Source organism: Ambystoma mexicanum, chromosome 7p, assembly GCF_040938575.1.
Source record: "Ambystoma mexicanum isolate Mex_15411 chromosome 7p, UKY_AmexF1_1, whole genome shotgun sequence".
NCBI classification, from domain to species: domain Eukaryota; kingdom Metazoa; phylum Chordata; class Amphibia; order Caudata; family Ambystomatidae; genus Ambystoma; species Ambystoma mexicanum.
Genome location: NC_090939.1, coordinates 501,090,451 through 501,117,369, shown reverse-complemented (window position 1 = coordinate 501,117,369; position 26,919 = coordinate 501,090,451). Strand labels below are relative to the sequence as shown.

General features: G+C 45.4%; 1 protein-coding gene across 2 annotated transcripts in view; it reads right to left on the bottom strand.

Moving 5' to 3' along the window:
• The window catches only part of MED14 (mediator complex subunit 14), a 1,766,813-nt gene that overhangs the window by 485,563 nt on the left and 1,254,331 nt on the right, over nucleotides 1-26,919 (bottom strand). For both annotated transcript variants that reach the window (XM_069636537.1, XM_069636538.1), the window contains exon 21: nucleotides 9,396-9,665. In XM_069636537.1, coding sequence (XP_069492638.1) covers nucleotides 9,396-9,665 — 270 coding nt within the window. The remainder of the gene's footprint in view (nucleotides 1-9,395; nucleotides 9,666-26,919) is intronic.

The following is a 26,919-nucleotide window of genomic DNA, read 5'->3' as shown; positions in this document are numbered from 1 at the left end:
TTGGCAATGCAGATGGCCCGGCCATGGGTATCGATATGGGCCACTGGGGACTCCATGATGTTCTGAGCTATCAGCCTGGCTTCTCCTAATCCCGCCTTGAAGCGAGCTTGGCTGTGTGCAGGAAATTCCAGGAGGAAGTCTTCAATTTCCCGCCATAGCCTTTGGTTAACGGCTACCAGCATGGCATCGGCATTGGCTTGACGCAGGTGCAAGGAGGCACTGGAGTACAGCTTTCTCCCGTACGCCTCCAAGACCTCCTTGCCTAGCAGTGCCGAGGACTAGGTGGCCGAGGACGACTGAGGCTTAGAATAGAGTGACACTGCAGCAATCACTGAAGAGTGTGGTTGAGGATGCACCTAGAGCAAGAGTGTAGCCCCCTCCAACTGCCTATACTTGGTGTCCAGGCGCCAATTGATTGGCTGGGACAAGTGTGGCTTTAGCCACCCCTTCTTGGCCAAGGTGACTACACCCTTCTGCACCGTGATCCCCGTTTTGGAGGGGGGGGTCTTAGTGTGAGGACTTTTGCCAAGACCGCCTCCTCAGGCTGCTCTACCTCAGGCTGAGGAAGGCCCAAATACTCTGCCAAACCTGCAAGTCGTTCGTGGAAGGCCCTGGCTGAAAATGGCGTGTCAGGGTTCTCCTCCTCATCTGTATTCACCAGCATGCTCGGAGGGTCTGGATCTGGTGGAGGAGTGCTGGGCGCCGTGGGCTGCGGAGTGGTGACCGGAGCCGGTGGCTGCTGCAGAGGCTGGTGCAGAACCGCCTGTGCTGCAGAGGCAGGGAAGCCGGAATCAGAGGAGCCGGCTGGGGCAGTTGAGGCTACACCGGGGCCTGTTGTGCTGGCGCCATAGCAGGAATGACTATGGCCGCCTGTGGGATGACCTGTGGGAGCATGTCCCTGATGGTATCCCAGAGGATGATCGAAATCTGGGGAATTCGCATCAGTCCTACGAACCTTTCGAAGAACCTGTCCACGGAGGCTGTAGAGGTGGCAGGAGATATTGACTGAGTGGCCAACGGCTGCTGGTGCCAGGACGCACACTGCCTGGGGTGCAGGGGAAACCTGCCCTGCACTGCTGATGGATAAACCGTAGGCCACGTACCCGCTTGACACCAGTCACACCTTGTAACTCGTTTTTCCACCCGCTCTGCTAGAGGAGGTATCGGATGAGCGGCCCTCTTGTCTGGCATGGTGGCCATTTTGTCGAGCAGCGTGCCACAGTCGTGGTGCCTGGCTCACTGGACCCAGCCGTGTCCAAGACTCTTGGTGTTGGAAAATAAGGCCTATCCCGCACCTCAGGATGAGACCAGGAAGGCGTATTGCCCACGGCTGAACTGCAGGTAGCGCTGCATGAAGGCGCCCCCCTTGGACATGATGCCGGTAGTTGCCCCTCGGGAGTAACCCTGGTAAAAGAACTTTGTGGTCAGCACTGGAAGGATCCAGAGACCCATCAGCCGTAAGGCCGGTAGAAGGACTAGTCTCGATACGAGTGCTGGAGTGAGAACTCGAGAGGTTACTCCCGGCTGGGCGCTTCCTTTGATAGGACTCGCCCTTCCGGGGTGCAATGTTAAATAGAGGCCTTGCCTTAGGCCTTGAGCAATGTTTGACTAAGTGCTTTCGGTCCTCTGGAGGCGACTTCGGGAACAACGCCCTCCACCTAGCTAGCCTGTTCTTCAGTGTACGTGGAGCCAGCGCCTTGCATGCGGAACAACCTTCCAGCTGTGCTCTGGGCCAAGGCAGTGGAGGAAAAGGTTGTGGGGATCAGACATAGGTAAGAGCCCCTCGCAGGCTAGACACCAGCTGAAGCACGCTGAAGTGAAGTGGACATGTGCCAGGGAGGAGCATGGCGTCGGAAGACAAAGTACCTAATTAAAAAGACAAAGATAGAAGAATATCCAGGGAAGAGCGCATGGTATTAGATGGACGAAACCAAACCCAGGAGCGCTGGTGAATTCGGCCTGTTCCTGTCGATGCGGAAAAGGGGACTGAGGACTGGCGCCAGTGGGCGGAGTCAGACAAGCGCATGCTCCCAGGACCACGCCCCGCGCGCCTCTAAATTAAATGGGGAAGAAGATTTTTTATGGTGAAAAAGGTTCTATCTGACGGGCCTCGCAAGGGACGCCCATACAGTATGGAGGAAAGGGGACGGGACGTAAGAGTATAAGGGCTTACCTTCTTGTCTTTCTCCTGAAGCAGTCCTTGACACTTATAAAGAAGCTACTTGCCAAAGAGCTGTTGCATAGGAAGAAATGTATCAAATGTATCTTGTGAATGTCACGCAAAAAAGTGAATTATTAGCGTCAGAATTCAGAAATAATCTCTTATAAGAAAAGATGTTTTAAAAACCCATTGAAGGGGTGTTAGGTAAGATTTCCACAGAGCTGGTAAATCTTCCTTTCCTGGTTCAACTCCAGAACGTTTTGCTTTTCTAGTGGGATATTTTTCATTAATAGCTCAGTGAGTGGGGACCTTTTTCCACACTCACCTAATCTTTAACTCTTTTTATGGGTGTCATTTTTAAGACTCTCCATAGTGTCTTTTTAAAGTTATCATGTCTAACAACTTATTGGCAATAAGTGGCTGTTGTTGCTGGGTTGCCCTAGAGGCTCCCCATTTAACTTTCTAGTGCTAACCTTGAGTGAACTACAGTTCCCAAGGGTAGAAAGGATCTTTGGATCCCTTTTACATTTTATTCTGTGAAACCAGCACACCCCACCTTATGTGGAGTGCTGGGGAGATACAATGTATCCCCTTTCACATTTAAACTAACAATTCTGTTACAGTGACAAGCTTAACTTTAATGGCTGGTGGCAGTGATAGCTTTTACTAATTTGGTGCACCTTTACCGCGGGCTGTAATCACAGCTGCAGTAAAGGCACCTAAGGCGCTCATTTTACCAAAATGGCCCCCGTCTTCTTTTTCTGCCATTTTAGTGTTTGTCGTTTCTTGTTCCTTCCCCTGACATCCAGGGTGGGAAATTACTTTGTTTGAGTTTTGCCTTTGGCGGGAGTCCCCTGGACACCCCACCCAGGCTCCAGTCAATCTGTAAGCACAGGAAGTGGGGGAGGAGTCCAAAACTTCCCCCTCCTTTGTTTTATGCCTTCCTTCAACTGGGCCAAATCCCAGTGGGGGGCTGGCTGTCCTGATTGGATTATTTGTGTTGACACTTCTCAAATTGGTGCTGATGAACAACTTCTTTCGATTTAAAGACAAATTCTATCTCCAAGTTTCAGGGACCAGCATGGGGGCCGCTATGGCCCCAGCATACGCAAACACATATATGTACTATCTGGAAGAACACCACATTCTGACTTCGGCAAGGTGGTTACGTCATCTGACCATCTATATAAGATATATTGATGATGTGTTCGGCATCTGGTCTGGCCCAGATGATGAATTGAAGGAATTTTTTACTATGATGAATGCTATGCACCCGAGGATTAAATTCACTACCCAGACGAGTAAAACACTGATACATTTTTTGGATGTTGAACTTTATGTCAAAGAAAACCGTCTGGAGACAAGAATTTTCACCAAAACTACTGATAGAAACAGCCTTTTACTGGCTACAGGTTTCCATCCTAGTAGGACGATTGACAGCGTTCCTCTGAGCCAGTTCCTACGCTACCAGAGGAATATCTCAGAGAGCACAGAATATCAGAGACAGTCAGCTTCGCTACGTCAAAAATATAGAGAGAGGATATAATCCCACAAAACTATCAAATTGAGAAAGTGGCGACCATTGAAAGGGATACCCTTCTCACACCCAAGAACACCAAGTAAGATGAGTCCATGGTGTATGTCACCACATACTCAGCACAGAGCAAGAAGATCTGGAGTATTATTCAAAGAAACTGGCCAATGTTGCAAATGGACCCACTGACACAACCCCTCTTTCAAGATCTTCCGATTTTTGCTTACAGAAACAGCAATGCTTTACGAAACAGCTTAGTCAGAGCAAATATGCCTACTACTCGGAGTGTGAGGAAAAAAACGAGGATCCAAAGGTAGGAGGCTGTACACTACTCTGAGTGTACAGCCTAAGCACAAGGGCACTCAACCTTGCCATAACTGTCAACATTGCAGCAACATCATACATACCAGGCAATATAATCTCGCACCCACACACAGGCAAACCCATTATACTCAAACATTCATGCACCTGTGATTCTGCGGTTATTATTACGTGGGGATCACCACAAGAACGGCAAAATTGTGCTGGACTGAGCATAAGTCCAGCATCCGGACCAAAAACTTGAGATCACCTGTGGCAACGCACTTTGTGGAAGCGAGACATTCTATTGCCCATTTGAAGTGTATGACTTTAGAACAAGTCAAACTGGGTCCGAGAGGGGAGATGTACAAAAGAGACGACTCCAGAGGGTGATTAGTTGGATTGACCTTTTGGATTGCCTCAGCCCAAGGGGCATGAATTGTGAATTTGATCTAATGTGTTTTTTCTAATGCATTCCATGTTGATCCAGTGTTTGTGCTTTTAATAGTGTTTAACAGTTTGTTGAGATACTACTATGAATTTTCATCTAAGCAACAATATGTATGCAGGGCTTTCATTTTGACCCCTACACATACAACTCAATGTTTTGATTCTGGCTGTGGTCCTGCAGATTGTGAACTGGTCAGTACCAGGAGTCTCATTGAATAACTAACATGATGGACCTGTGGTATGGCGATGTAATATGAGTCTTCAGCAACTGTATCACTGATTCAAGAATGTGAACGGTACAACCAGCAGGGTGACCAGTTAAATCCTCTAGCAGATTCGAATACTGATTGCTACAAAGTATATCACTCAAGGTGCAATGGAGAGTATAGTTTTACGAAAATAACCATCCTGATTATTGTTGACAACCAGTTGACAACTTGTTTGACAGTCTATGAGGGTACGATGCAGGCGAGTGCCTGAGCATCGACCCACCTGTGAAGACTGTCACTCTTCTGTAATCAAGCGGGGGTAGGGCCACTAAGCAGTTTTTGACTGTGATTTTGCCCCTCCCCCCGCCACTCTTAATCCAGGTATACCTCCTCTCCGAGTTATTTTACTAAGACCCCGCGTACCTGACCGAATTGACTCATCATACTGGATGGTGTTATTAGTTATTAAGCAAGTCTCACTGGCACGCTGATCTGGGAAGGGATGTGGATACACTACATGAGAACGGCAACGCGGTGCATGCTCCGTGCACGTCCCTAGCAACAGTAGCTATGGCACGCACGCGCAGCACCGCGTCTGCCCTCAGTATATGCCTTAGGAGTTTAGTCGCTACACACAGCGTGTGGTTGGACCAACGTAATAGTTTGAGAATAGATGACCTAGTCGAGCCTTATTAAAGGATCTAATATAGGCACGATTGTTTTACGTATTACGATCGCGGCCATGATACGATGTCCCATACGAAGATGGCGCCCCGGCAGCTACAATGGCAACCTACTTTGATTGGGAGAGCAGTGCAGCACGTCCTTGTGACGAGCGGCTTAGTTCGGCGTTCCGTGGGCAATTCCCTTCCAAGTAAGTTTCAAGTAAATGCAGGCGATTACTGATCACGATCGTTGAATTATGCAATTAGCACTGATCCGAGAAAAGGGGCCAACAGCCCACTCCGAAGCCTACATTGATTACAGCCAATCTGGCTTGAGAGCATACGATTTAATATCACCCCCCTTTCCTTTTTCTCCAAACCTCCAGTTGCGCATTGTCGGAGCCACAGCCCGATACAGCCATTGCACCCGGCGAGACATGTGGTTCTTTTGACCGGGTGAGTCATGATGAATTATATTAACAGCACTTTAGAGTTTGACTCTGCACCCTTGATCTAATACTCACAAACTGTTTTGCTATGTCACTTACATCATACAGGTGGCCATGAATTATCTCTGCTTACCAAGGAAAGCAGGTCAGTCTATCTCCATTTTGATATAACAGTCTATCTCCATTTTGGAGAGTTACCCATCGAGTTCCACCAAACTTTAAATAAATCTAATGAGTGTATCCTTATACTTTGTAGGAATCCCTATAGAATTTTGTTGAAACTAAAACAAGTGCTGCCCTGAAGATGGATTTCCAATAATCCGCAACGCGTTGGCACTGATTACTCAATAGGAGTGTCTTTAGAAAAACTTCTGAGCAGAGTGAATGTAAAGGCTCAGAAGCAGTGAAATACAAATTTGCCAACTGTCATGTATATGAATTACTCCATCATGTTATACTGAGATGAAGTGTACTTTACTTTTGCACTTTACCGCACACGGTTTGTTTTAGAGCATTCTTTTAGCTCAATTGAAATGCTGTCGTTTGTTTTTGAATTACAAACTGACTTGTATGAACTAATTCTGTGAATTAAATTAGTTATTTTACACACATCTAAGGTATTGGTGTGGTGTAAATTAAATCTGTTTATCAAATCTGCTGGCGATATGATATATTAACAGTCGGGTCTGCCTTACACCTGTTTGTTCTCAGCCGGATTCATTCTTGGTTGGAGACTCACAGCTAGACAGGGCCGAATGTACCCGGTTGACTATTTGAACATTAGATCAAGCCAATCACACATTCTGAAGGTTGGTGAAAACTGAGCTTTGTCGAACAAATATTCCCGCGAGGGAGTCTTTAGTCTCTGCAAGGCAGAACTACTACTTGGGACTAGTTCCCGCGAGGAGTGCAGCAGAGGGTTACCGGCCAGCAACGGTCGGTGCATGTCTTGTCCTGATTGGACAACCAGATGCCCCTTTCTTGTAAAATGCGGGGAGAGAATGCAGAGGTTATACTGTAGTTCCTGATAAATACTGGAAGCTGAAGCCATGTCGACCACTGGAACAGAAAACCGAAGAGGATGATGAAGGAAAAGTGGCGGGAATGATTTCCAGCGACCGGAGAGCCTGCTGTGTAACCGGAGCCTGATGCAGCCCTTCCTTCCAATCGACATGGGGTCTCTGAAAACGACGACCCGAACCCAGAGCCTGGTGAGACCCACTAGACTCAAGACGACCTGCATTTTGAGACATCCCACGCGATGCTGCGACCTTGCGCTCTTGCAATACCCCAATACCCTGGGACCTCCAGCCACTGTGCGGTGCACCGTATTCCAAATTCCGAATCTCGCCGAAACTTGGTGGGCATCCTGGTGTATCTCCAAAGAGACAAATCAAGTCCGAAAAGTCCCCTCACAAGAGTGCTGGACCTTTGTAACGACGAGAATTTAACCACGATTTTCTGTCTTCTTCTGTGCTCCTTGAAAAGGCGCCAAACCAGCAGAACCACATTCAGCCGCAAGAGAAATCTTGCCTAGAGCCTTCTTCATCGATCCCTGCTGCAAAGTCCCTTCTGAGGTCTTGTGTTCAGTCTCCAGGACAAGGAATCCACTGACCGGGTATTTGGCTGCAGTCCCTGAAGTTCCCCTGCTGAAAATCTCTTCTTCATTGCTGAGGTACTGTGTTGGCTTGGGTATATACTTACCTTAAGCCTGTTGGGATTTCTGTGTAGTCCTGGGGTGTCTTCTGTGATTGGGAGGTCCCTCATCCAGTGCACCCAGTCCCACTGCTAGAATCCTGCTGGGGTGTCTTCTGTGAAGCCCCTGGACCCTCTTCTAACCCTAGAAGTAAAGTATTCACCCGTTTACCCAGTTTTCCTAAGGAACTCTGACTTTTGCTACTAAAGAACTTATTCTAACACTGCCTGTTGGTCACTAGTCCTAGTGACCCCCTTTCTGCCACTGAGAACACGCATGCTCTAAGGGAAAGACTTGGAAGGGATTGGGACTTCTGCCTAGAAAAGAAATCAAGTGTTTTACTTACTTGTAAAGAGTTAGTGGGCACCTGTAATTCTCAGAGTGAACAGTTACAAAAGTTCTTACTGATCTTGAATGTGTGATGCACTATTCTTAATAGTATGGTTAACATCTTTTCTTCCTTAGCCACTGTTCTACCAGTCTAAAAGAAAGTAGATGTGAAGGTATTTTACTCTCCTGTGATTAGGTTCTGAGTCTTTACAAAAGTAATGTGTTGGTTTCACCAGATTAGTTCTGTTAGGATAACTGTATGAGTGTCCCCCAACTGGGTCTTGCTTCCCCTGACTTGCGGCTAGCCTGTCCTTAATAAGTCTACATTAGGTTGTTGCCTACCTAGAATAACTATTCAGTAAAGTGTGACATTGGGGTTTACTTTCCCCTTCATTGTGAAGTTAAAGTAAGTGGGTTTTACTTACCTTGTGTTAGCTGTGTGCCATCCAAAACAAGTTACCAGAGTTATTGCTTACCTCAATCTGGGGTTCCCAGATTTCCAAAGCATCTGTAATTGTTTATTACATCCATAGGTTTTACTCACCTGGTATAACTGTGTGTTATGACAAAAGTAGTTATAGGTTTCTACTGCACCTGGTATAAGTGTTTCACTATTCACCAAAAGTATATTGTCCAGTTGACTGTTTATGTGATTTGTTCCAAGAGTCACTGTACAACTCGAAGGGCCTACTGTCCTTGTATTACCCAAAAGTAATCTGAAAGTAACCATTGGTCTTTTACTCCCAAAGAATAGGCTTGACCTATACTAAATGTGTATAACAAGGTTTTGACTTCCTTAGAACTACGGTTAGGTGTTCCAAATAAGGTCTATACTTGGGTCTGTGTACTTTCAAGTATAGTGTTGTGTTTTATATTGTGATTTCCTATAATGTGTTAGTACTTACTTAACCCCTAGATTTATCTTGGCCTACCTGTATTTAAGTAAATCCTTTATTTTTACAATACATAGTGTTTCAGTGTTTCTTTGGATCATTTGTATTACAATTTCACTTGTACTGTATCTACTGCCCTCTCTCCCTCCTAAGATAAGCCTGGCTGCTCTGTCTACGCTACCCCGAACTCAGGTGGTACAGCCTTATACTAAGAGTGGAGCCTTGTACTGCCTCAGTAGAATGGCTTTGCTAGGCCCTTAATTGGACTTCAGAAAAACTGTCCTAACAAGGGGTATATGAGCTACACAATTAAAATAAGCCAGACAGAGTTACAAATTCAAATAGAAGACTTCTATGGAGCAGATGGCATTTGAATCCTGGAGAATGAACTGAGCGGTCTGGTGCAAGTGGGTCAAAGCTTGGGGGTAGGTTAGTACAAACATCAGTCCTTGTTAGCATAGATTCCGAAACTCAAAATGCTATGAAGCCTGCTTTGGGAAGTTACACACATAGGACATCTCATTTGTAGGGCAGAAGGGGCTGCAGCATAATCTGCGAAGATTTAAAATGGTGTTTACAGGGGGTTTACAGACTGACAGAGAGGTCCAAAGAAAACCTTTCCAACAAGTAGAGTTGCTGTGCATTACACAAAGCCCATAAGAAGTATAGAGAACATGCAGAGCGTTGTTAAAAAAAAATCATATTTACCTTTAGCCCTGGTGCTGGATGAAAACCTTCAACAATTTTACTATTGTCAAACAGACTGTAGGCTCCATCACGTATTGCGACTACTCCACGACTCCGGCAGTATATGTCAATACAATACATGTTTCTGAAGGCCAATCTGATGTGCGTCGGAGACTGAGGGAGGATTGAAAAGCACTGGTAGGCTGTGTTTGTCCTCTGTGTGAGACCCAGCATTGGCACAGTTGGGAGTTTATTGATGGCATTTAATGGAGCCTGGGTATCAAATAATACCTAGAAGAGAAAACACAGTAGGCAAAACAGCTATTGAGTAAAACATCCAAGAAAAGTCACTTTTCACCTGGTCACAGAAAAGATGATTGACTGAGCTGAGAACATTTCAGGACATTTGATTTGGAAAGTGCAATTTACTTGAGAAATATTCACAATCATTCACTCACTTGAACATTAAGCGTGCATAAAATAGAACACAAAGTTAAAAGAAGGCTTCATGTGATTTTAAAACCAAACCTCTGATCACCCCTTAAGTGACAGGCTATTATGCAAGTCTATGCAAAAAGGATGAACATACTCGTCCTTGGCACATATCACTTCATTTCACATAGGTGGTTTGTTTAACTAACAAGCAATTCAAAGTTCTAGCATTTCTTGAGCCAAGAGAGCTGTGGAACCACATAAAGTACTAGACATTACAGTCTATTTAACAGTCAACTACCCCAACCCCTCCAGCATTTATTTACTCATGTGAAAATGGATTTGTAGAATCAACCCAGTGGACAGACTGAGAGGACTCCCTGTTCTGGCGAACAGGAAAATACACTAATGTCTAGACCAACTCTATCAAGGGACTGTGGCTAAACAGTAAGGCTTAGATTTATGGGAGTGTGGGGAGTAGTGAAGGGTTCAGATAAGCACACAGAGCGCTGAAGACAAGTTAAGCAGAATATATAAATGAACAAATTACCTGGGGTAACTTTCTTTCTGGTTGATGGCTACTCCCACAGATTCCTCATCTTAAAATATTTACTTGCCGGCGCAGCTGGCATAGGAAACATTTGTGCCCAAGCAAGAGGTGTTGTGCCAGTCAAAGCCAACATTGTCAGCTAGCCCACTTTTTGACTCCTTAAGGGAAGACACCTCCGACACAAAAGGCAGGTTCAGCAGCCGAGGGAACCAGGCTAAAAAGAAAAATCTGGATTTGTCTCTCTCTCTCTCTCTTTTCCAGTGTAGTGTAAACAACTGCCTTTCTAACCGGCATCCTGGGAATTCAAAGCATCCACACAGGGTTTGGCAAACGTATGGACAGAGGTCCACATAGCTGCTGAGCATCTACCGCGGACAGAAAGAGTCCTCTGTAACATTCGGAAATGCATAGGATGATCTAGCTCAAGATAGTTTGCTTAGTGTGAAGAATCCTATGAATCCCACACAGAACTTCAGCCTAAAGTATCTTCCCAGGTGGTCAGCGAAAGGCAGACGCTTCCTGATCCTGGCTTTGGGGGTGGTGTACTGCGGGAGGATTACCTGAGAGGAGACAAGGCACAGGGGTGAGGAGACCCCGTGCGTTGAGACGCAGTATGTGTCCTTGGAAAGGGAATACCTTTTTCTAGATTGCCAAAGCAGGTAATGGCTTATTGCCATTACAATGTATCTGAACCACATAAAACATCTGACTATAGGCACAGATACCATGAAACCTGAACAAAACTTAACAGAAAGACCTTTCAGGATATCTCAGGATAAAATCCCTCCTTACTCCCAAAAGGTATAATGTAAAAGGCTCCATCAATATTGCCTGAAGTCAATTAGCTTCCTCTGTAACTAATTCTAACAGGTTATCTTTTCATCGTTTTAAGGGAAATAAATCTACCCTTAAAAATAAAAAGTTGCTTAAAAAAACTAACTTTGTTGTTGGGGACTACAAGTCCCATAATCGCATAGCTTCTGGGATGAGGAAGAGGACTGAAAAAGCATGCTGTAGCAGTAGTCCGGCAATTAAGCCCAACAGCCCACTTTGGAGTAACCGCTCGACCACCACACCAAAAAAAAAAAAGAGCAACCCACTAGGGAAAAAGACTCTGTGTACCCTTTTGTGAGAATAACAAGAGCTTTATTTTGTATACAAAAAGGAAAAGGGACAACAGGGTATTATAAGTACACTGCCGTAGAGCTCTCTCTGGCTTCTTCAAAGCAAATAGCACGTTATAACTGCAAAAAACGTCATTTATGACGTATACAACATACATTATTCATCCCCCACCCTCATTGGCTACCGACTATGTTAAGGATTTCAATCAGGCGACACACACCTTGGTCTCAGCCTAGGATGTAGCGCTCAATTGAGATGCCTTTCTCTTTATTTTATACAGATTCAATTTGAGATGGTACACAACTCGTCTCACACCCCCTTTTTAAAATACCCCGGGTCACAATGGACCATGACCAGGCTGGTTGGTGAAAATGCAATATTGTATTTACTTTAAGATTCGAAGGAAATCATACAATTTTAATATGGGGCAGCAATCACCAATGGGGTGATAATTACAATGAAAATGGAAGCAATGCACTTGGTTAACCTTCTCCTAGAACATATACAAAGCACAAGTGAATAGGAACACTTTTTGAATTAGGATACATAACACCCAAGGTAAGGGGTTTCCCCTGCAACATTCCCTCAACCCCCAATTAATCAGATTCTGAGTGGATAGAAAGAAGCAGCAGGTAGTCGGTAATAAGGGGTAGAAAACAGGATCAAAATCCGACCATGCCTCACAGAATGAGAGGCAAAAACAGATCTTAAACCCCTTTCAAAGGCATGAAATGACACTCGGAAATGGACAAATAAATAATTAATGTGCGGTTAAATGTGTGAGGCAAATATGATTTCTCCCAACAACAGGAATGCAGAAACACTAGCAATCACAATGCAATGCATCAACAAGAAGCATACAATTCGAAAATGAGAGTAAAGTTAGAACATGCTGCAGCCGAATGACACGTAAATTTGCAATTTTCTCAATTCCCGTTCAAAATCAACCAAACGTTTTTTTTTAATAAAAACGGGTTAAATACTGAAAATCGCAATGCGGTTTTTGGTCTGGGGGGCAGATGTATATCACAGGGACAATATCAAAGTGAAAGAATGGTGGTAGCTGAAGATTTGGATGAGATTTTAAGGGTGGAATGGGGTTCAGGTTTAGGAAAAATAGAGCAGTTAAAATGAAATCTTCGGTTTTGAAAGAAAGGCAAATGTTACTTAAACTAAATTATCTAGACTATATTGTTAAAGAGGAAAACAGTAAGCTCCAAGGTTGATTCGCAAGGTCAACCTTATCACCCCAGTGCTCAACTTTAACTAGAAATTAGTTTGATTACTCAAAATATAACTAAGGTCTTAGGATTTACACCAGACAGATATGAAAAGAGATGGCGCTAGCACTTAGAAATCAAGGACAGGTTGCACAGAGAATTCTAACAGATTTAACTAGTTACCAGGGTATAAGCAGGATTGCTTAGAGAGTGCAATACAGACAAAAGGGTCACGATGGGGAGACTATGTGTTTGTCTGTGATGGGGAGATACTCACATTCCACGCTTAGGTTTGGAATTATGGAACAGCCAACTGGGTCTGGTCACCACACGGAAGGCGTGCCTTACAGAAAACAGCTGGGCAATTCTGGTCACCGGATGGTAAGGACAGCTGGATGGCAGGGTTGCAGCAGGCATGCAGGCAGTGGGCAGCAAGTTGGTTTGATTTCAGGATGCAAAAGGTACGACAGCTTTTCCCTTTTTTAATGGGATTTTAACGGGGGGGTTTTCTGGATCAATGGCCTTGCTGGGACAGGATCAGCAATGTGTTGGCCTGGCTGTAGTATGGTCAGCAATGCTTTGGCCTTGTAGTGAAATCTGGAATCAGCAAGATGAATGGAGCAGATCAGGAACGCAGCCGCAGGAAATTCAGGAGAGTGTCTGTGTGTGGAGTTCTGTCAACCACTCTTATTTATAGAGCATGGTGAAATCACAGAATTATTGGTGGGCAGAACTGAGCTAGGCGGATTTTAAGAAGCGGATAGGACAATCAATGTTGGTTGCCTCCTCGAGGACGAGTCCCAGTTTATGAGGTTGCATTTTATGAGGTAAAAAGCCACCCCACAGTACTTTTTGCTAAAAATCTGTCATAACCTAATTTACACATTTATACATTTGTGGCACTTTAACAAATTACATGGGCAGTTTACAAATTGTATGTAGAGCATAGCAGTCCAATCCTCACAGTTGTGGGACCCTGTTTCTCATTTCTACCAGTTCTTCGCGCTTTTCAGTGAGAATTATATTACTTAAAATTCTATAACTTTACACATGTGTATAGATTATTAGGCATATCAGTGTTAAATTTGACAGTGGCATCCTATACACTTTCCGTGGAATACCCAATTCTCTGCCATTTCTATTCCCCATGCGTCGGTGAAGTCTATGACATCTTAAATTAAAGCCCATAAAAATCACATTTAAACAGTTAACTTTTCACATTTTTGCAAAGTCCTGCTGCAGAGATAAAAGTCTTTAACATTTGTATTAATAAATAGTCCTTGGAGGCAAATTTCAGTATTGTACCCCATATATGGGCATGCCTTTCCAAGGCTACACCCTCAACCCAGGATTGTCACAGAGATTTCCTTTGAAGCTTCTGGTAAAAGTCACGAGGAAGTGTGATTTTTCACTTCGCACATCCGTGTCCTAGAAGTTCCATTGTAAAATGGCTCAGCCCAGATCCAAGTCTGATTAGTATGTTAAGTTTCTTTGTCTTGGTCAATCAAAGTTTTCCAACCTAGCAATCATCATCCAGGTGTCCTGGAAGTTTATGGTGGTTCCCTTTTGGGGGAAGCCTTAGCTCTGACCAACTGGCCAGCCCATGCAGTTTAATAGTTTTATTTTTCTTTTATTTTGTCCTCGATCAAAACAAGCCTGTTGAATAAAACAGCCTATATAAGTTTCCCCAGCAACAAACCCCTTTACATTGCTAGGCACAGACAAGCCTTCATTCAACATTGTACTTATTAAAACAGGCATTTTTTTTACTCTGGTTTGTAAAGCCCATTCTGACACTTGGTGAAAGCTGGTATATTCCTTTCAAATTTGGTTTTGCTCTTCCATCTGGATTCCCACATGGTTTCGTAGCTGTAGTCAGCTTGTTTTACACAACAGTCTGTACAAGGCAAAAGTCTTCATGAAATTGACATGTGCACATAAAGCTATGATTTTCTTTTCAAGCAGTGATTATTTGGACATTTTGTAGCAAAATGTAAGCGTTTCTCGTGTAGCTGAAGGAAAGCGTTTGTTGATTTTCTCAGGTTTGGCTGGCACAGCCTGTTATTCAGGAATAAGGCTCTTTTCTGATGAAGCACAATGTGAATATGGCTGGGCATGACAGTGTCTTTTGAAACCAACAGTTTGATGAAAACAGGGAAAAATAGCATCAGAGTGGCATCATTTTAAAGGTGAAGTATTCTCTTTTTCAATAGGAATTTTGGGCTCGAAGCAAAACAGGACTGCTTTTTCACTCCATTTCTTTAAGAGAAACAAGAACACACCCTAGTAGCCTTTCGCAGGGTGTTCCCGGTCCCATCTTGCCCAATGGCTCTTGGCAAAACAGTGCAGCCATCCTTTTGTCACTGCAAAACACAGTTTTGGTGTGAGGCAGTGGTGCTCACAGGAGCCAGAACAGCCATTTTTTTTTTTTTTTTACTGCCATTTTACTGGTTCTGCTGAAGTGCAGCTTGGTGATGTGGGGAAGTACTGCCGAGTGGGTAAATATATCCCACAACTATTTACATGCTGATAATCAAGTATAGACAACAAGTTCATTGGCCGCGTCCTCTCTGACTCTCAACATCTTCACTGTGTGTTGGGTAAGATTTGCACAGAACTGGTAAATCTTCCTGACCTGGGTCAACAGAACATTTTGCTTCATTAGTGGGATATCTTTAGTTAATACCTCAGTGAGTGTGAACATTTTTCCACACGCACAGAATCTTTAACTCTTTTTATGGGTGTCATTTTTAAGACTCTCCATAGTGTATTTTTAAAGTTATCTTCTTTAACAACTGATTGGCAATAAGTGCCTTTTATTGCTGGGTTGCCTTAGGGGCTCCACTTTTAACTTTCTTTTGCTAACATTGAGAGAGCTACAGTTCCCAAGGGTAGAAAGAATCTTTGGATCCCTTTTACATTTTGTTAGGTGAAACCAGCACACTCCACCGTATGTGGAGTGCTAGGGAGATACAATGTATCCCCTTTCACATTAACACTATAACAATTCACAATTAAGGTACCCAAAATGACACATGTGCTCTTGCTGGCTGCGAGGGCCTGCCTCACAGCTGTGTGGAAAAGAACAGGTCTACCAACAAAAGCTGAGTGGATTAATGTCTCCCATAACATTTTTTACTATGGACAAGTTGACAGCAGCCATTCACAGTGATCGCACTTCCATTGATAATGAATGGTTTGAGATTCGAGCCAAGTACATTAAATGAAAATCAAGTGTGCAACACGACACAGATAAATCGCCATTCCATTGACCAGCCCACAATGTTAATTTTAAAATGTCATATGCAGTACCACTGTTTTAACTAACGATTTTGCCTATGAACTCCTTTGCCGGACTATGAAAATCATTGATGTCATCTGTTGCCTTAAGGGCTGCAGGGTGCGGGGAGGGGGGTAGGGGTCAAGTTGGGGAAATATGTTATTATGAGCAACCGTAACGCAGTTAAGTTACTTCATGATGTTTGTAATGAAAACTGCAATATCCATGTTAAAATTCAATAAAACCAATTAAAAAAAAACACTAACAATTCTGTTACAGTGACAAGCTTACCTTCAATGGCTGGTAGCAGTGATACCTTGTATTCATTTGGTGCAGCGTTACTGCGGGCTGTGCTCACAGCTGCAGTAAAGGGACTCAATGGTGCTCATTTTATCAAAATGGCCCCGTCTTCTTTTTTCGCCATTTTAGTGTGTCTTGTCGTTTTTTGTTCCTTCCCCTGACATCCAGGGCAGGAAATTCCTTTGTGAGATTTTTATCTTCGGCAGGAGTCCCCTGGACTCCCCGCCCAGGCTCCAGTCTGTCTGTGAGGGCAGGAAGGGAGGGAGGAGTCCAAAACTCCCCAGTGTCATGGTCAGGAAGTCAGGGGCACAGAAATGCAGGGGTCTCATGCACAGGAGACCTGGGTGGACACTGTCCTGATGCCTTTGGCACCAGGCTCACGAACAAAAGTAAACAAGAACATCCATTTAACACCAAAAAGCGTTTATTATGGACATAGCACTTCAGATGCATTAACCTTGAACATTCCATCCATTAAGCAGGATGCATTAACCTTGAACAATCCATCCATTAAGCAGCCCCAAGTGTATTCTTGGGTGTGACTGCTAATGGATTGCCTTTGCACGTGCTCACACTCTAAGAGTGGCAGGTATGCCAGCCCGAATTGGGCGCGCCCACGATCTCAGCAATATAAGCTGCCCCGATCCTCAAGACAGACGCTTCGCGTTATTCTGCACTTGCAAGCAGCGTAACGCTCACCGTCGCCTGAGGTCAGATTTACCTTTGAAGATCCTGCTTTCTGGACATCCTGCTTTCTGCCAGCATACTTAGCAACTGGGGTAAGCTGTCCTTACATGTACATCTCTTCGGCGAACCAAGTATTCATCTTTACACTTTTCGGAACGCCGAAATCTTCATCTTGGCACCGCAGCACGACACGCTCCATCGTCGACAGCAGCGCCTGCAAGGAAAAACAGAAGACAAGGCTAGACATCGAAAAAACAGTCAGTTTAAGGTTGCGCTTCGCCATACTTCACGCTTTCCTTAAACCATCACTTACCTGCTGTCGAACATTGCAGTAGCATCCATATACCATCCGGCCGCATCTCATATCTCACAGCTACATTGAGGCCGCATTTCCATCTAGGGGAAGAAAATAGAAGAGACATTATTGCGGGCATAAATAGGACAACATATAAAGCCATTAAACAGAACGAACAGCATCACAAGAGCTCAAGAAAAACTTACCAATCATAAGGAGAAGCATAGTCGCAGCTGGACTGGTCTAATCCTTATCAGGGATCAGTGAAGGAACTAGATCGCATTCGATGCGCCCCTACCAGAAGTAGCAGGACGGAGAGCTTATCTTCCATAATTCAAAGGACCAGTATCACCACGTACCACCGCTCACAGCTTTTCTACTGAGGGAGAGGCCTGAAGGGGGCGATTCAAGATCAGGGAGAGCTGCAACCGTGCCCCAACGCCTGCGCAGAGACCAGGTGACCGTAACACCCAGCCCTTTGTCTTACGCCTTGCCAGAATGGGGACAAAGCTCAGTGGGGGCTGGCTGTCCTGATTGGACAAACAGAACGCCCCTTCTTGTAAAATGCAGGCAGCGAATGCAGTGGTTGTGCTGTAGTTCCTGATAAATACTGCAAACCTGGAAGCTGAAGAAAAGTCGATCATTGAAATCAAAAACGAAGAGGAAGATTAAGGAAACGCGGCTGAAGCGGTTTCCAGCGACCGGAGAGCATGCTGTGTAACCAGAGGCTGCTGTAGCCCTTCCTTCCAATCGATCTGGGGACTCCGGAAATGACGACCGCGACCCAGAGCCTGGTGAGACCCACTAGACTAAAGAAGACCTGCATTTTGAGTCATCCCATGTGATGCTGCGACCTTGTGTTGTAGTAATACCCCAATACCCTGGGACCTCAAGCCATTGTGCGGTGCACAGTCTTCTGAATTCCGACTCCCGCTAAAACTTCATGGGCATCCTGGTGGATCTCCAGAGACACAAATCGAGTCCGAAAAGTCCCCTTACCAGAGTGCTGGACCTTAAAAACGATGAGAATTCAAGCGTGATTTTCTGTCTTCTTCTGTGCTCCTTGAAAAGGCACCAAATCCACAGAACCGCTTTCAGCCACGAGGGAAACTTTGCCTAGCGCCTTCTTCATTGATCCCTGCTGCAAGTTACTTCTGAGGTCGTGTTTTCAGTCACCACGACAAGGAATCCACTGACCGGTTATTTGGCTGCAGACCCTGAAGTCTTCCTGCTGCAACATTTTCTTCAATGCTGAGGTACTGTGTAGGCTTGGGTATGTACTTACCGTAAGTCTGTTCGGATTATTGTGTAGCTGTGGTTTATTTTCTGTGATGGGGAGGCCTTTCATACAGTGCACCCAGTCCCACTGCTAGAATCCTGCTAGGGTGTCTTCTGCAAAGCCCGTGGACCCTATTCTAACTCTAAAGTGAAGTACTCACCTGTTTGCCCAGTTTTCCGACGGAACTCTGACTTTAGCTACTAAAGAACTTATTCTGACACTGTCTGCTGGTCTCTAGATCCTAGTGACCCCCCTTCTGCCACTGAGAACACGCATGCTCCAAGAACCTGGGAAAGACTTTTGAAAGGATTGGGCCTTTTGCCTAGAAAAGAAAATAAGTGTTTAACCCCATAAGAGCCAAGGACGAGGTATCTCGTCCTTGACAGTACCTCCAGGTTGGCAAAGACGAGATAGCTTGTTCTTTTAGGCACGCTGTTATGTGTGATCCTGATCACACAAAACTGTAATCCAACCCCCGGGTTATGTGAGGGAGAAGTCCCCCCCAAACTGCCCGGGGGCTGGATTACCTTCAGTTTCACGTCGGCGTGTGTAACGCACGCCGACATTAAACTAAAGTATTTTCACAGCGGCAGCCATTTTCGGCTGCCGCAGTGAAAACACATGGTGAGTCTCCAGCTTTCTCTGCCTCGATCTGCGGCTGTATTCCAAGCCGCAGACCGAGACAGGTGTCGCTGGAAAGTTGAGATTCTGCCCTTTCCAAAGACACCTTGTGTGACAGCATTGCTGGTCGCGGATCAGGCGCAGATTGCTCGATCCGTGGCTAGTAATGCCACTAGACACCAGGGATGTCTTTTTAATATGGGGGGTGCTGCTTACTAGGTAAAATCCCCCCCTGCCCCCCGAGGCCCCAAAGCATGGGGACAGATGTATGGAGACCCCTGGGGGCAGATGGGTGAACGACCATCAGCCCTCAGGCAGGAGTACATAAGGTGGCCCCCCATCCAATTGGAGGGGGGCACCAGAAAAGTGTTGGCAGGCCCCCCAAAGGATGGGGCTTGCACTTTAGGGCCCCCTGGGGCAGATGGGTGTCCATCTGACCCTAGAGAATGGGCCTTAGAAAAAGAAAATAATGGGAAAACATGGATAGTGTTGGGAGGGGCAGTAGGTTTAGGGCACCCTGGGGGCAGAATGGCACACTATTGTGCCTATCTGTGCCAAGGGGAGTTGGGTAAACATAGCAAAAAAGTTAAAATGGCAGACAGCATTTTAGGGGAGGCTGTGGGGCACCCCAAAGCGCCGGGGAATTTTGTAATGGGAAGGGGTGGTGGCCCTCTGCCCCCCACCCAAAATGGAATGGGGGCCATGTCGTGCAGCCCTCCCTGGGGGCAGATATCTGCTCCTAGGAAGGGACACCTGACCCCAGGGAGGAGTGCATGACAGGCACGCCCCTTATCTGCCCCCCGGGATCGCTACATGAGATGGCCTGCTCCTCCATTTGGGGTGTCCCTCAGCCCCCCGTAAAGTGCAGCCTACCATTTTCAGTTTTGTCTGTTTAACCAACTTCCCTTGGCGCAGATGGGCACAGTGGTGTGCCAATCTGCCCCCAGGGTGCCCAAACCCTAATGCCCCATCCATTGGGGTGCCAGTCCGACATTTTGGAGTGTGAGGGGCACCTCATGCAGCCCTCCCTGGGGGCAGATGCCTGTAGGACAGGGCAAATGTGTTTTCACTGGGGATGGGGGGGGGGTGAGGTTCAGTAGACCACCAGGGATGGCTTGCAAGGGGGGGCATGATAGGAAATTATGAGTGTAGATTTGTTTTTGCTGGGGTGACCGTAGGTAACATGTTTTTTGTTTTGTTTACAGCTTTTTCTATGCGAGCAGCTGCAACGTTATGAGAGTACAGTTTTTTATAATTCTATGGTTAGGGCCCACTGTCAGTGGGGTGGGTGAGACTGGGGCTGGATTGCTGGTGGTGTGGGTGGGAATCGGCCATCTGGGCAGATATTTTGGTGGTCTGGGACACAATTGCAGTGGCAGGCAACTAATTGCCCCCCATGCCAGCAGAACATTGGTGTTTCCCCGAGAGCGGATGTCTCCCACGTGGGTTGTCTGTCTGCAAGCCCAGGCTGCACCTCTGGCTGTGCTGCGTTACAGATGACACCTCCCGGGAGGAATGGGGATGCTGCCGCGGCTGTGCTTGGGGGAACGGTACACCCACATGGTACATGGATGTCCAAGGCCAGGGACATCACCTCCAACCGTCCTGCAGTTGCGGCTGGGCTGCATTACAGCCTTTCCCTTCGGGGAGGTATTGGCACACTGCTGGGACTCCCTAGTGGGGAGAAGCTATAACGCAGGCAAGCCAGATTTCCAGCAAAGTCGGCGGTAATGTCCCTGGCCTTCGGCACCCTTCTCCCATGTGGGTCTTTGGCGGGGCTTGTGGGTAATACATTCTGGGGGAGATTTACGCAAGTCATACATCTTTGGATTCCCACGGGTGTCTTCTTTTCAGAAATGCAGGGCTTCCCCGTTTTCCTTGGTGGCTTGCACACCCTGGGCCCATATCTGTATGGTGTGCATATCAGAAAAAATCCTGCAATTCAGCTGTTGGAAAAGACTTGGGGTTAGCCGTGTTTTAGCCTTTCCCCTTGGCGCCCAGGTAGGTGCACCCACACATGTAAGGTACCGTTTTCGTCGGGACACCTGTGGGAATGCGGGAAGGTATGACATTTGTTGTGTTTGCCTGGTTTTCATTACGTTTCTACCCATTTGCTGGTACCCTTCATCACACAACCCTTTCATTTCCCAAATGTGCCCTACATTCAGTCGCCGCTTTAGGAACTATACACTTTTGTAACCTGCACAAGTCACCTACCCTTGAAAAGGTCAGCCTGTGCTCTTTCAAAAAATGTATGCTTGCCATTCCTCACCACATTGGTTTTCCTGATTTACACATGCTAAGTACGTCTGTTCAGGCCGTCAGCATAAAACTGCTGTGTACCATGGCTCAGTTTTTGGCTTGTGTTATTGCTTGTTTTGTGACAGACTACAAAAAATGTTTGATTTCCTAACTGCAAGAGTTGGGGAATGTAGCGGAGCATTGTTTTTCTTAAAATTCATATAAGCCATTGCTGTACACCAAGCCAACCATGTCCATCACATACCTTTTTTTCTGTAATTTTCCCGCTTTTTCCCCAAACTATGGAATTTTCCCCTATCTAGTTGTTGGCTGACCTGTGCAAATCACCCCTTTCTAAACTTGGAATTTTGTCTACTTTTCAGAAATGTATGCCTTTCTGTCCTCCAATTCAGCTTTCCTACCCTTTTCTTCCATTCCGTTCACGCATGTCCAATTGGCAAAAATGGCCAAAATCGCCTACCTCTCACAAAACGGTTGATAACCACATCTAAATATTTTGTATTAGTTTCCACTCAACCGGTTCTTGAAAGCCAGGAAATTGGGGAATTCAGCACAGCAAACCATGTTTTCCTAGCTCTTACAAGGAAAAAACCACAGGCTTCTTTGTATGGCATTTTATTGGCATTATTTGAAAGAAAAACCAAATGTTCCCCCTTTTTGGTTATTCCCGCTCACCCCCCTACAGCAACCTAGGATTTCCGGGTGGCGTTACGACCGCCAACATGTGGGAGAAAATGGGGCCAAATGTGGCTGAGATATCTCATGTAACAAAAAAAGTTGCAAGGCAATGAATGGTGACATACCGAAATCACCAAAAAAGGCCTTGGCAATGGGGGGTGGGGCGGGACCCATGGCACTTAAAGGGTTAAAAGTTACGTATTTGTAAAGAGTTGGTTGGTAATTCTAAGAGTGAACAGTTACACAAGTTCTCACTTATCTTGAATGTGTGATGCACTATTAACATCTTTTCTTCCTTAGAAACTGTTTTGCCATTCTAATAGAAAGTAGATGTGAAGGTATTTTACTCTCCTATGATTAGGTTGTGCCTCTTCCCAAAAGTAAAGTGTTGGTTTCACCATATTATTCCTGCAAGGTAATTGTAGGAGTGTCCTCCAACTGTTGATATCACCAGATTAGTCTTTTGAGGATAATTGTATGAGTGTTCCCCAACTGGGTTTTGCTTCCCCTGACTTGCTGCTGGCCTGTCCAGAATAAGTCTGTATTAGGTTGTTGCCTACTTAGAATAACTGAGTCATTCTAACATTGGGTTTTACTTCCCCTTCATTGTGAGGTTAAAGTATGTGGGTTTTACTTACCTTGTGTTAGCTGTGTGCCATCCAAAAATAAGTTATAAGAGTTAATGCTTAACTCAATCTGGGGTGCCCCGATTTCAAAAGCACCTGTAACTGAATATTACATCCTTAGGTTTTACTCACCTAGTATAAATGTGTGTTATCACAAAAGTAGTTATAGGTTTTTACTGCCCCTGGAATAAGTGTTCCACTAGTCACAAAAAGTATGTTGTCCAGTTGACTGATTAAGTGATTTGTAATCAAAGTCAATATACAACTGGTAGGGTCTACTGCCCTTACATTACTAAATGTAATTGTGAATGTAACGATTGTTGTTTACTCTCCAAGAATAGTCTTGACCTATACTGAATGTGAATGAAAAGGTTTTGACTTCCCTAGAACTACTGTTAGGTATTTCCAAATAAGATTTATACTTTGGTCTGAGTAACTTCAAGTATAGTGTGATGTTTTTATATTGTGATTTCATATAATACGCTGGTGCTTACTTACCCCTAGATTTCTCTGGGCCTACCTGTATTTAAATAAATCCTTTATTTTTACAATACAAAGTGTTTGTGTTTCTCTGGATCATTTGTATTACAATTTAAATTGTACTGATTTACAGCCCTCTCTCCCCTCCTAAAATAAACCTGGCTGCTCTCTCTACACAACCACGAACTTAGGTGATACAGCCTTATACTAAGAGTGGAGTCTTGCACTGCCTCAGTTGAATGGTTTTACTGAGCCCTTAGTTGGACTTCTGAAAAACTGTCCTAACAACGTGGGTCAAAGTATTGGTTAAGACCCGGAAAACACTGCCCTGAGGCCTAATCACGTGATGTGCAACTGGCCGGCAACATGAGCTCAACCGATAACTTTGAAGTCAGTCGGGTCCTTGCGAATAAAGCAATCCTTTTCTCATCCGAGACACACATGTGCCCCCCATCATGCCTCCCAGTCATAATCTTGCAAGAGTTGGCATTATCCTTTGCTCTCCCCGGTACAAATCACAGACTTTGTTGTCCTCTGTTCCCGCCTTACCTGCTACTCCTCCCAAGGTGCAGGCCTTGGGTTCCTGCAAGTCCAACTAATCAGTCTGAATAGTGAAGGATTTAGGAGCTTTGCTCATGGGCATCCAGTAGGTAAAATGGCATGGGCATAATCCTGGGGAGCGCTAGTGTCCTAAATCTCTGCTTGTGTTTTGGCAGCTTACGACCTCTGTGTGACCCAACCTATTCAACCACGAGGCCTTGTGGTTTTGTGTGCCCAACACAGCCTGCGAGCATTCAGGCCTACCTCCGAACATAGTATCAAGGATCCAATGTATGTGTTTGTCATGCCCATGCAATGTATTGACCTAGTATTCCATAAGGCTGGTTAGTTGTTTGTTTTAACAGTCCTATAGTAAACATACCCCATGCCATTCACCTATACTCGCAAGTCTCCCCCCTGTACCCGCTTATGTGTATTTCCCACGCATTGGTACATTTTTCGCAAACAAAATCATTTGGGCAGGGCTGGGATCTGAACGTGCATCGCAACATTCCCCCCCTTTAGTTAATCCTCCATTAACTAACTTCTCCTCTCCTCTCTCTCCCTATCTGCTTCAACCTCAGGGACCCACACCCTACATACATGATGCAAGCTCTACCCATCTCGGGCATATTTCCCTGGAGTACATGTGAGATAAAGGCACCCTCCGTCACCCGCTAAGTAATTCTCTGGGTCTGGTGGGGGAGAAGTCAGGGTCCCCGGGGGATGGATCAATTGTTCAATTCTGACCATATGTCATTCATTTGGGTCTTCAGACTGAATTTACCTATCCATTGTACCTGGGAGAGTTCTTCCTGCCCCAATATTAACCATCATCAATGCACTGCTTGGGAGAGTCTAGGTACAGCATCGAAGCACCATTTGGCACGTACAAAACAAGGGCATCAAGATCGGATCAATATTTTCACGACTGCTCCAAGCCATTTCAGTACCCACAAGAATAGCGTATCAAACCACTCTTCAGCTTGGACCCCTGTCTCACTTCCCTTGCTGGTCTTCAACTTGTGCAGGGCCCCTATGATATGTGTCAGGGACCCATTCTCTGCATCATATGGGGCGGCCAAAGGTGCAGCAAAACAGTCTTATTTTTATTTTATTTTACATACGTCCCCTCCATCACCGTCAGAAGATCCAAGACGTTCCAGTTCTGGAGTGCCATTAACCGGATCGCCCTCAGCTCGCTTTTGATACCATTCAGGCCTTGTTCAGTATCATTCGCCAGCAGGATGATCTCCCACCATACTATTTGCAGTCATTTAGCATTGGCCGCAGAATGGATGCCTGGCATCAGAAGGGAAGCGAAGAGCACCTCCATCTTAATGTACAAGCGATATTTATCTGCAATTGTTTGAGCAGTTTGGACGATCTTCTGACAAGTAATTGTACCTCTTCTTCCGGATCGTCAGAGAGCGTTTGCACCTCTATGCCCGCGGGGGCTGGATGGGAACTTGGTTCTGTTGCTGCATACCAGGCTTGGACGCAGTGCAGTGTTGTTAGTGCACAGGTGCCTTGCCAGGATGGTGGGAGGTGCAGCTATGCTTGCTAGCTGCACACCCAGTACAGATCCATTCGGTCTGCTGTTCCACTTGCAAGATTTGGAATTTAAAGTGTTTTGTTGCATTTGATATTCGTACCAACGGGAACTGTTCCATGCCCTCGAAAACAAGTCATATTCTTCCACTGTGTGGACCTTCACTGGAACTTCTCGTGTATCGATCCATGTCAATTTCGAAACATCTGCGGGCCATATTGTGAAACTGTTATTATTGATATTCCATATTCGTTCTTCTCCGAACCCTGCTAACTCCCAATGCCGCAGAGCTCACCACTGCCTTTTCCCATCTGTTTGACATAATCAATACGCCATCAAATTTTACCATGGGTCAAGGCTTACACTGAGGGGTGCTATCTTCTTTGGTACATTTTTCTTCTTCCTTATTGTAGGCAAGATAGTATGCAGTACCCTTTTTTATTTGCACTACAACAACCCTGACCTCCTGGCAATAGGAACCCAACCTTTGATATAAGTCTGTACTACACGGGTTGGTAGCGTGATTGAGCAGCCAGGCTTATCTCAATAGGGGTCAATGTGAGCTGTAGGGTAGTTACACAGAGATTCACAGTGACAAGTATTCAAATAAACTCTTATACACAAAGTTTCTTGAATAAACAATTATTAATTTATCAGTCAGTTAGAGGAAGCCTTCTTCAGAAAGGAGCAATGTAACTAACGCTCAAATATACTTCACAAAATACATACTCATAATATTTCTATTCCTTTTGGGATGGCCCACAGACACAACCTACACCCTCAGGTGACTTCAATTGCTAGGGTGCTGGGGACATTAATATATCACTGTTGCATTTAGAATATTCTAGGGATGTCAAAGAAAAAGGTTATTAGACCACAAATATTCTTAAGCAGGCAAATACTTTTAGATCCCCCAATAAGAGTCATTCAGTGGAACAGGCTACGCCAAAGTCAATGGGCAAAAGTATATATGAGCTGAAGCACTTCTTTGCAGTTAAGTAAGAAAAGTATTTGCACAACGTTTGAGAAGTCTTTGAAGAAAAAGAACAATCAATGTAGGGCCACAAGCTGTTAGACTTGCGAGTAGTAGAAGATGCAAGCAACTCTACAGCAAGAGGTAGTTCTCTCAGACTTTTACAGTACCTTTGTATTGAAGAAAAAGTGCAGCAGATGATGTCTGTTCCTGAGCATCTCTGCAGATCTCACTGTTCCTGGGCTTCAGTCGTGGGGACAAGAGTGAGGACTTCTGGGGACTTTTGCATGGTAATGGGAGAATCACCGCTCACAACCGGCAATCTTCCAACAAGTGGTTGTTCAGTGTTTCAGCTTCTCGCGTCTACCACAAATAGCAACACAGGAGTTCCTGGCTGTCGAGATGGACTTTACTTGCTTCTGGCGTCCCGCACTTTGTTGAGGGGGCTCAGGCTCGGTCAGTCCTGCTTCCTGGAGTTCAGAGGATCTTCCTGGAGTTCTTGGCCAGCTTAAAAACAACGCACACAATCTGGTGTTACTCTCCCTGGCGTTTCGGATTCCAGAAGCAACTCTGGAAATTCAAACAAGCTCTGAGAGTGTGTCCAGCTGGCTTACTTTGGAGTTGATTGGTCCCACCAACTCAAGG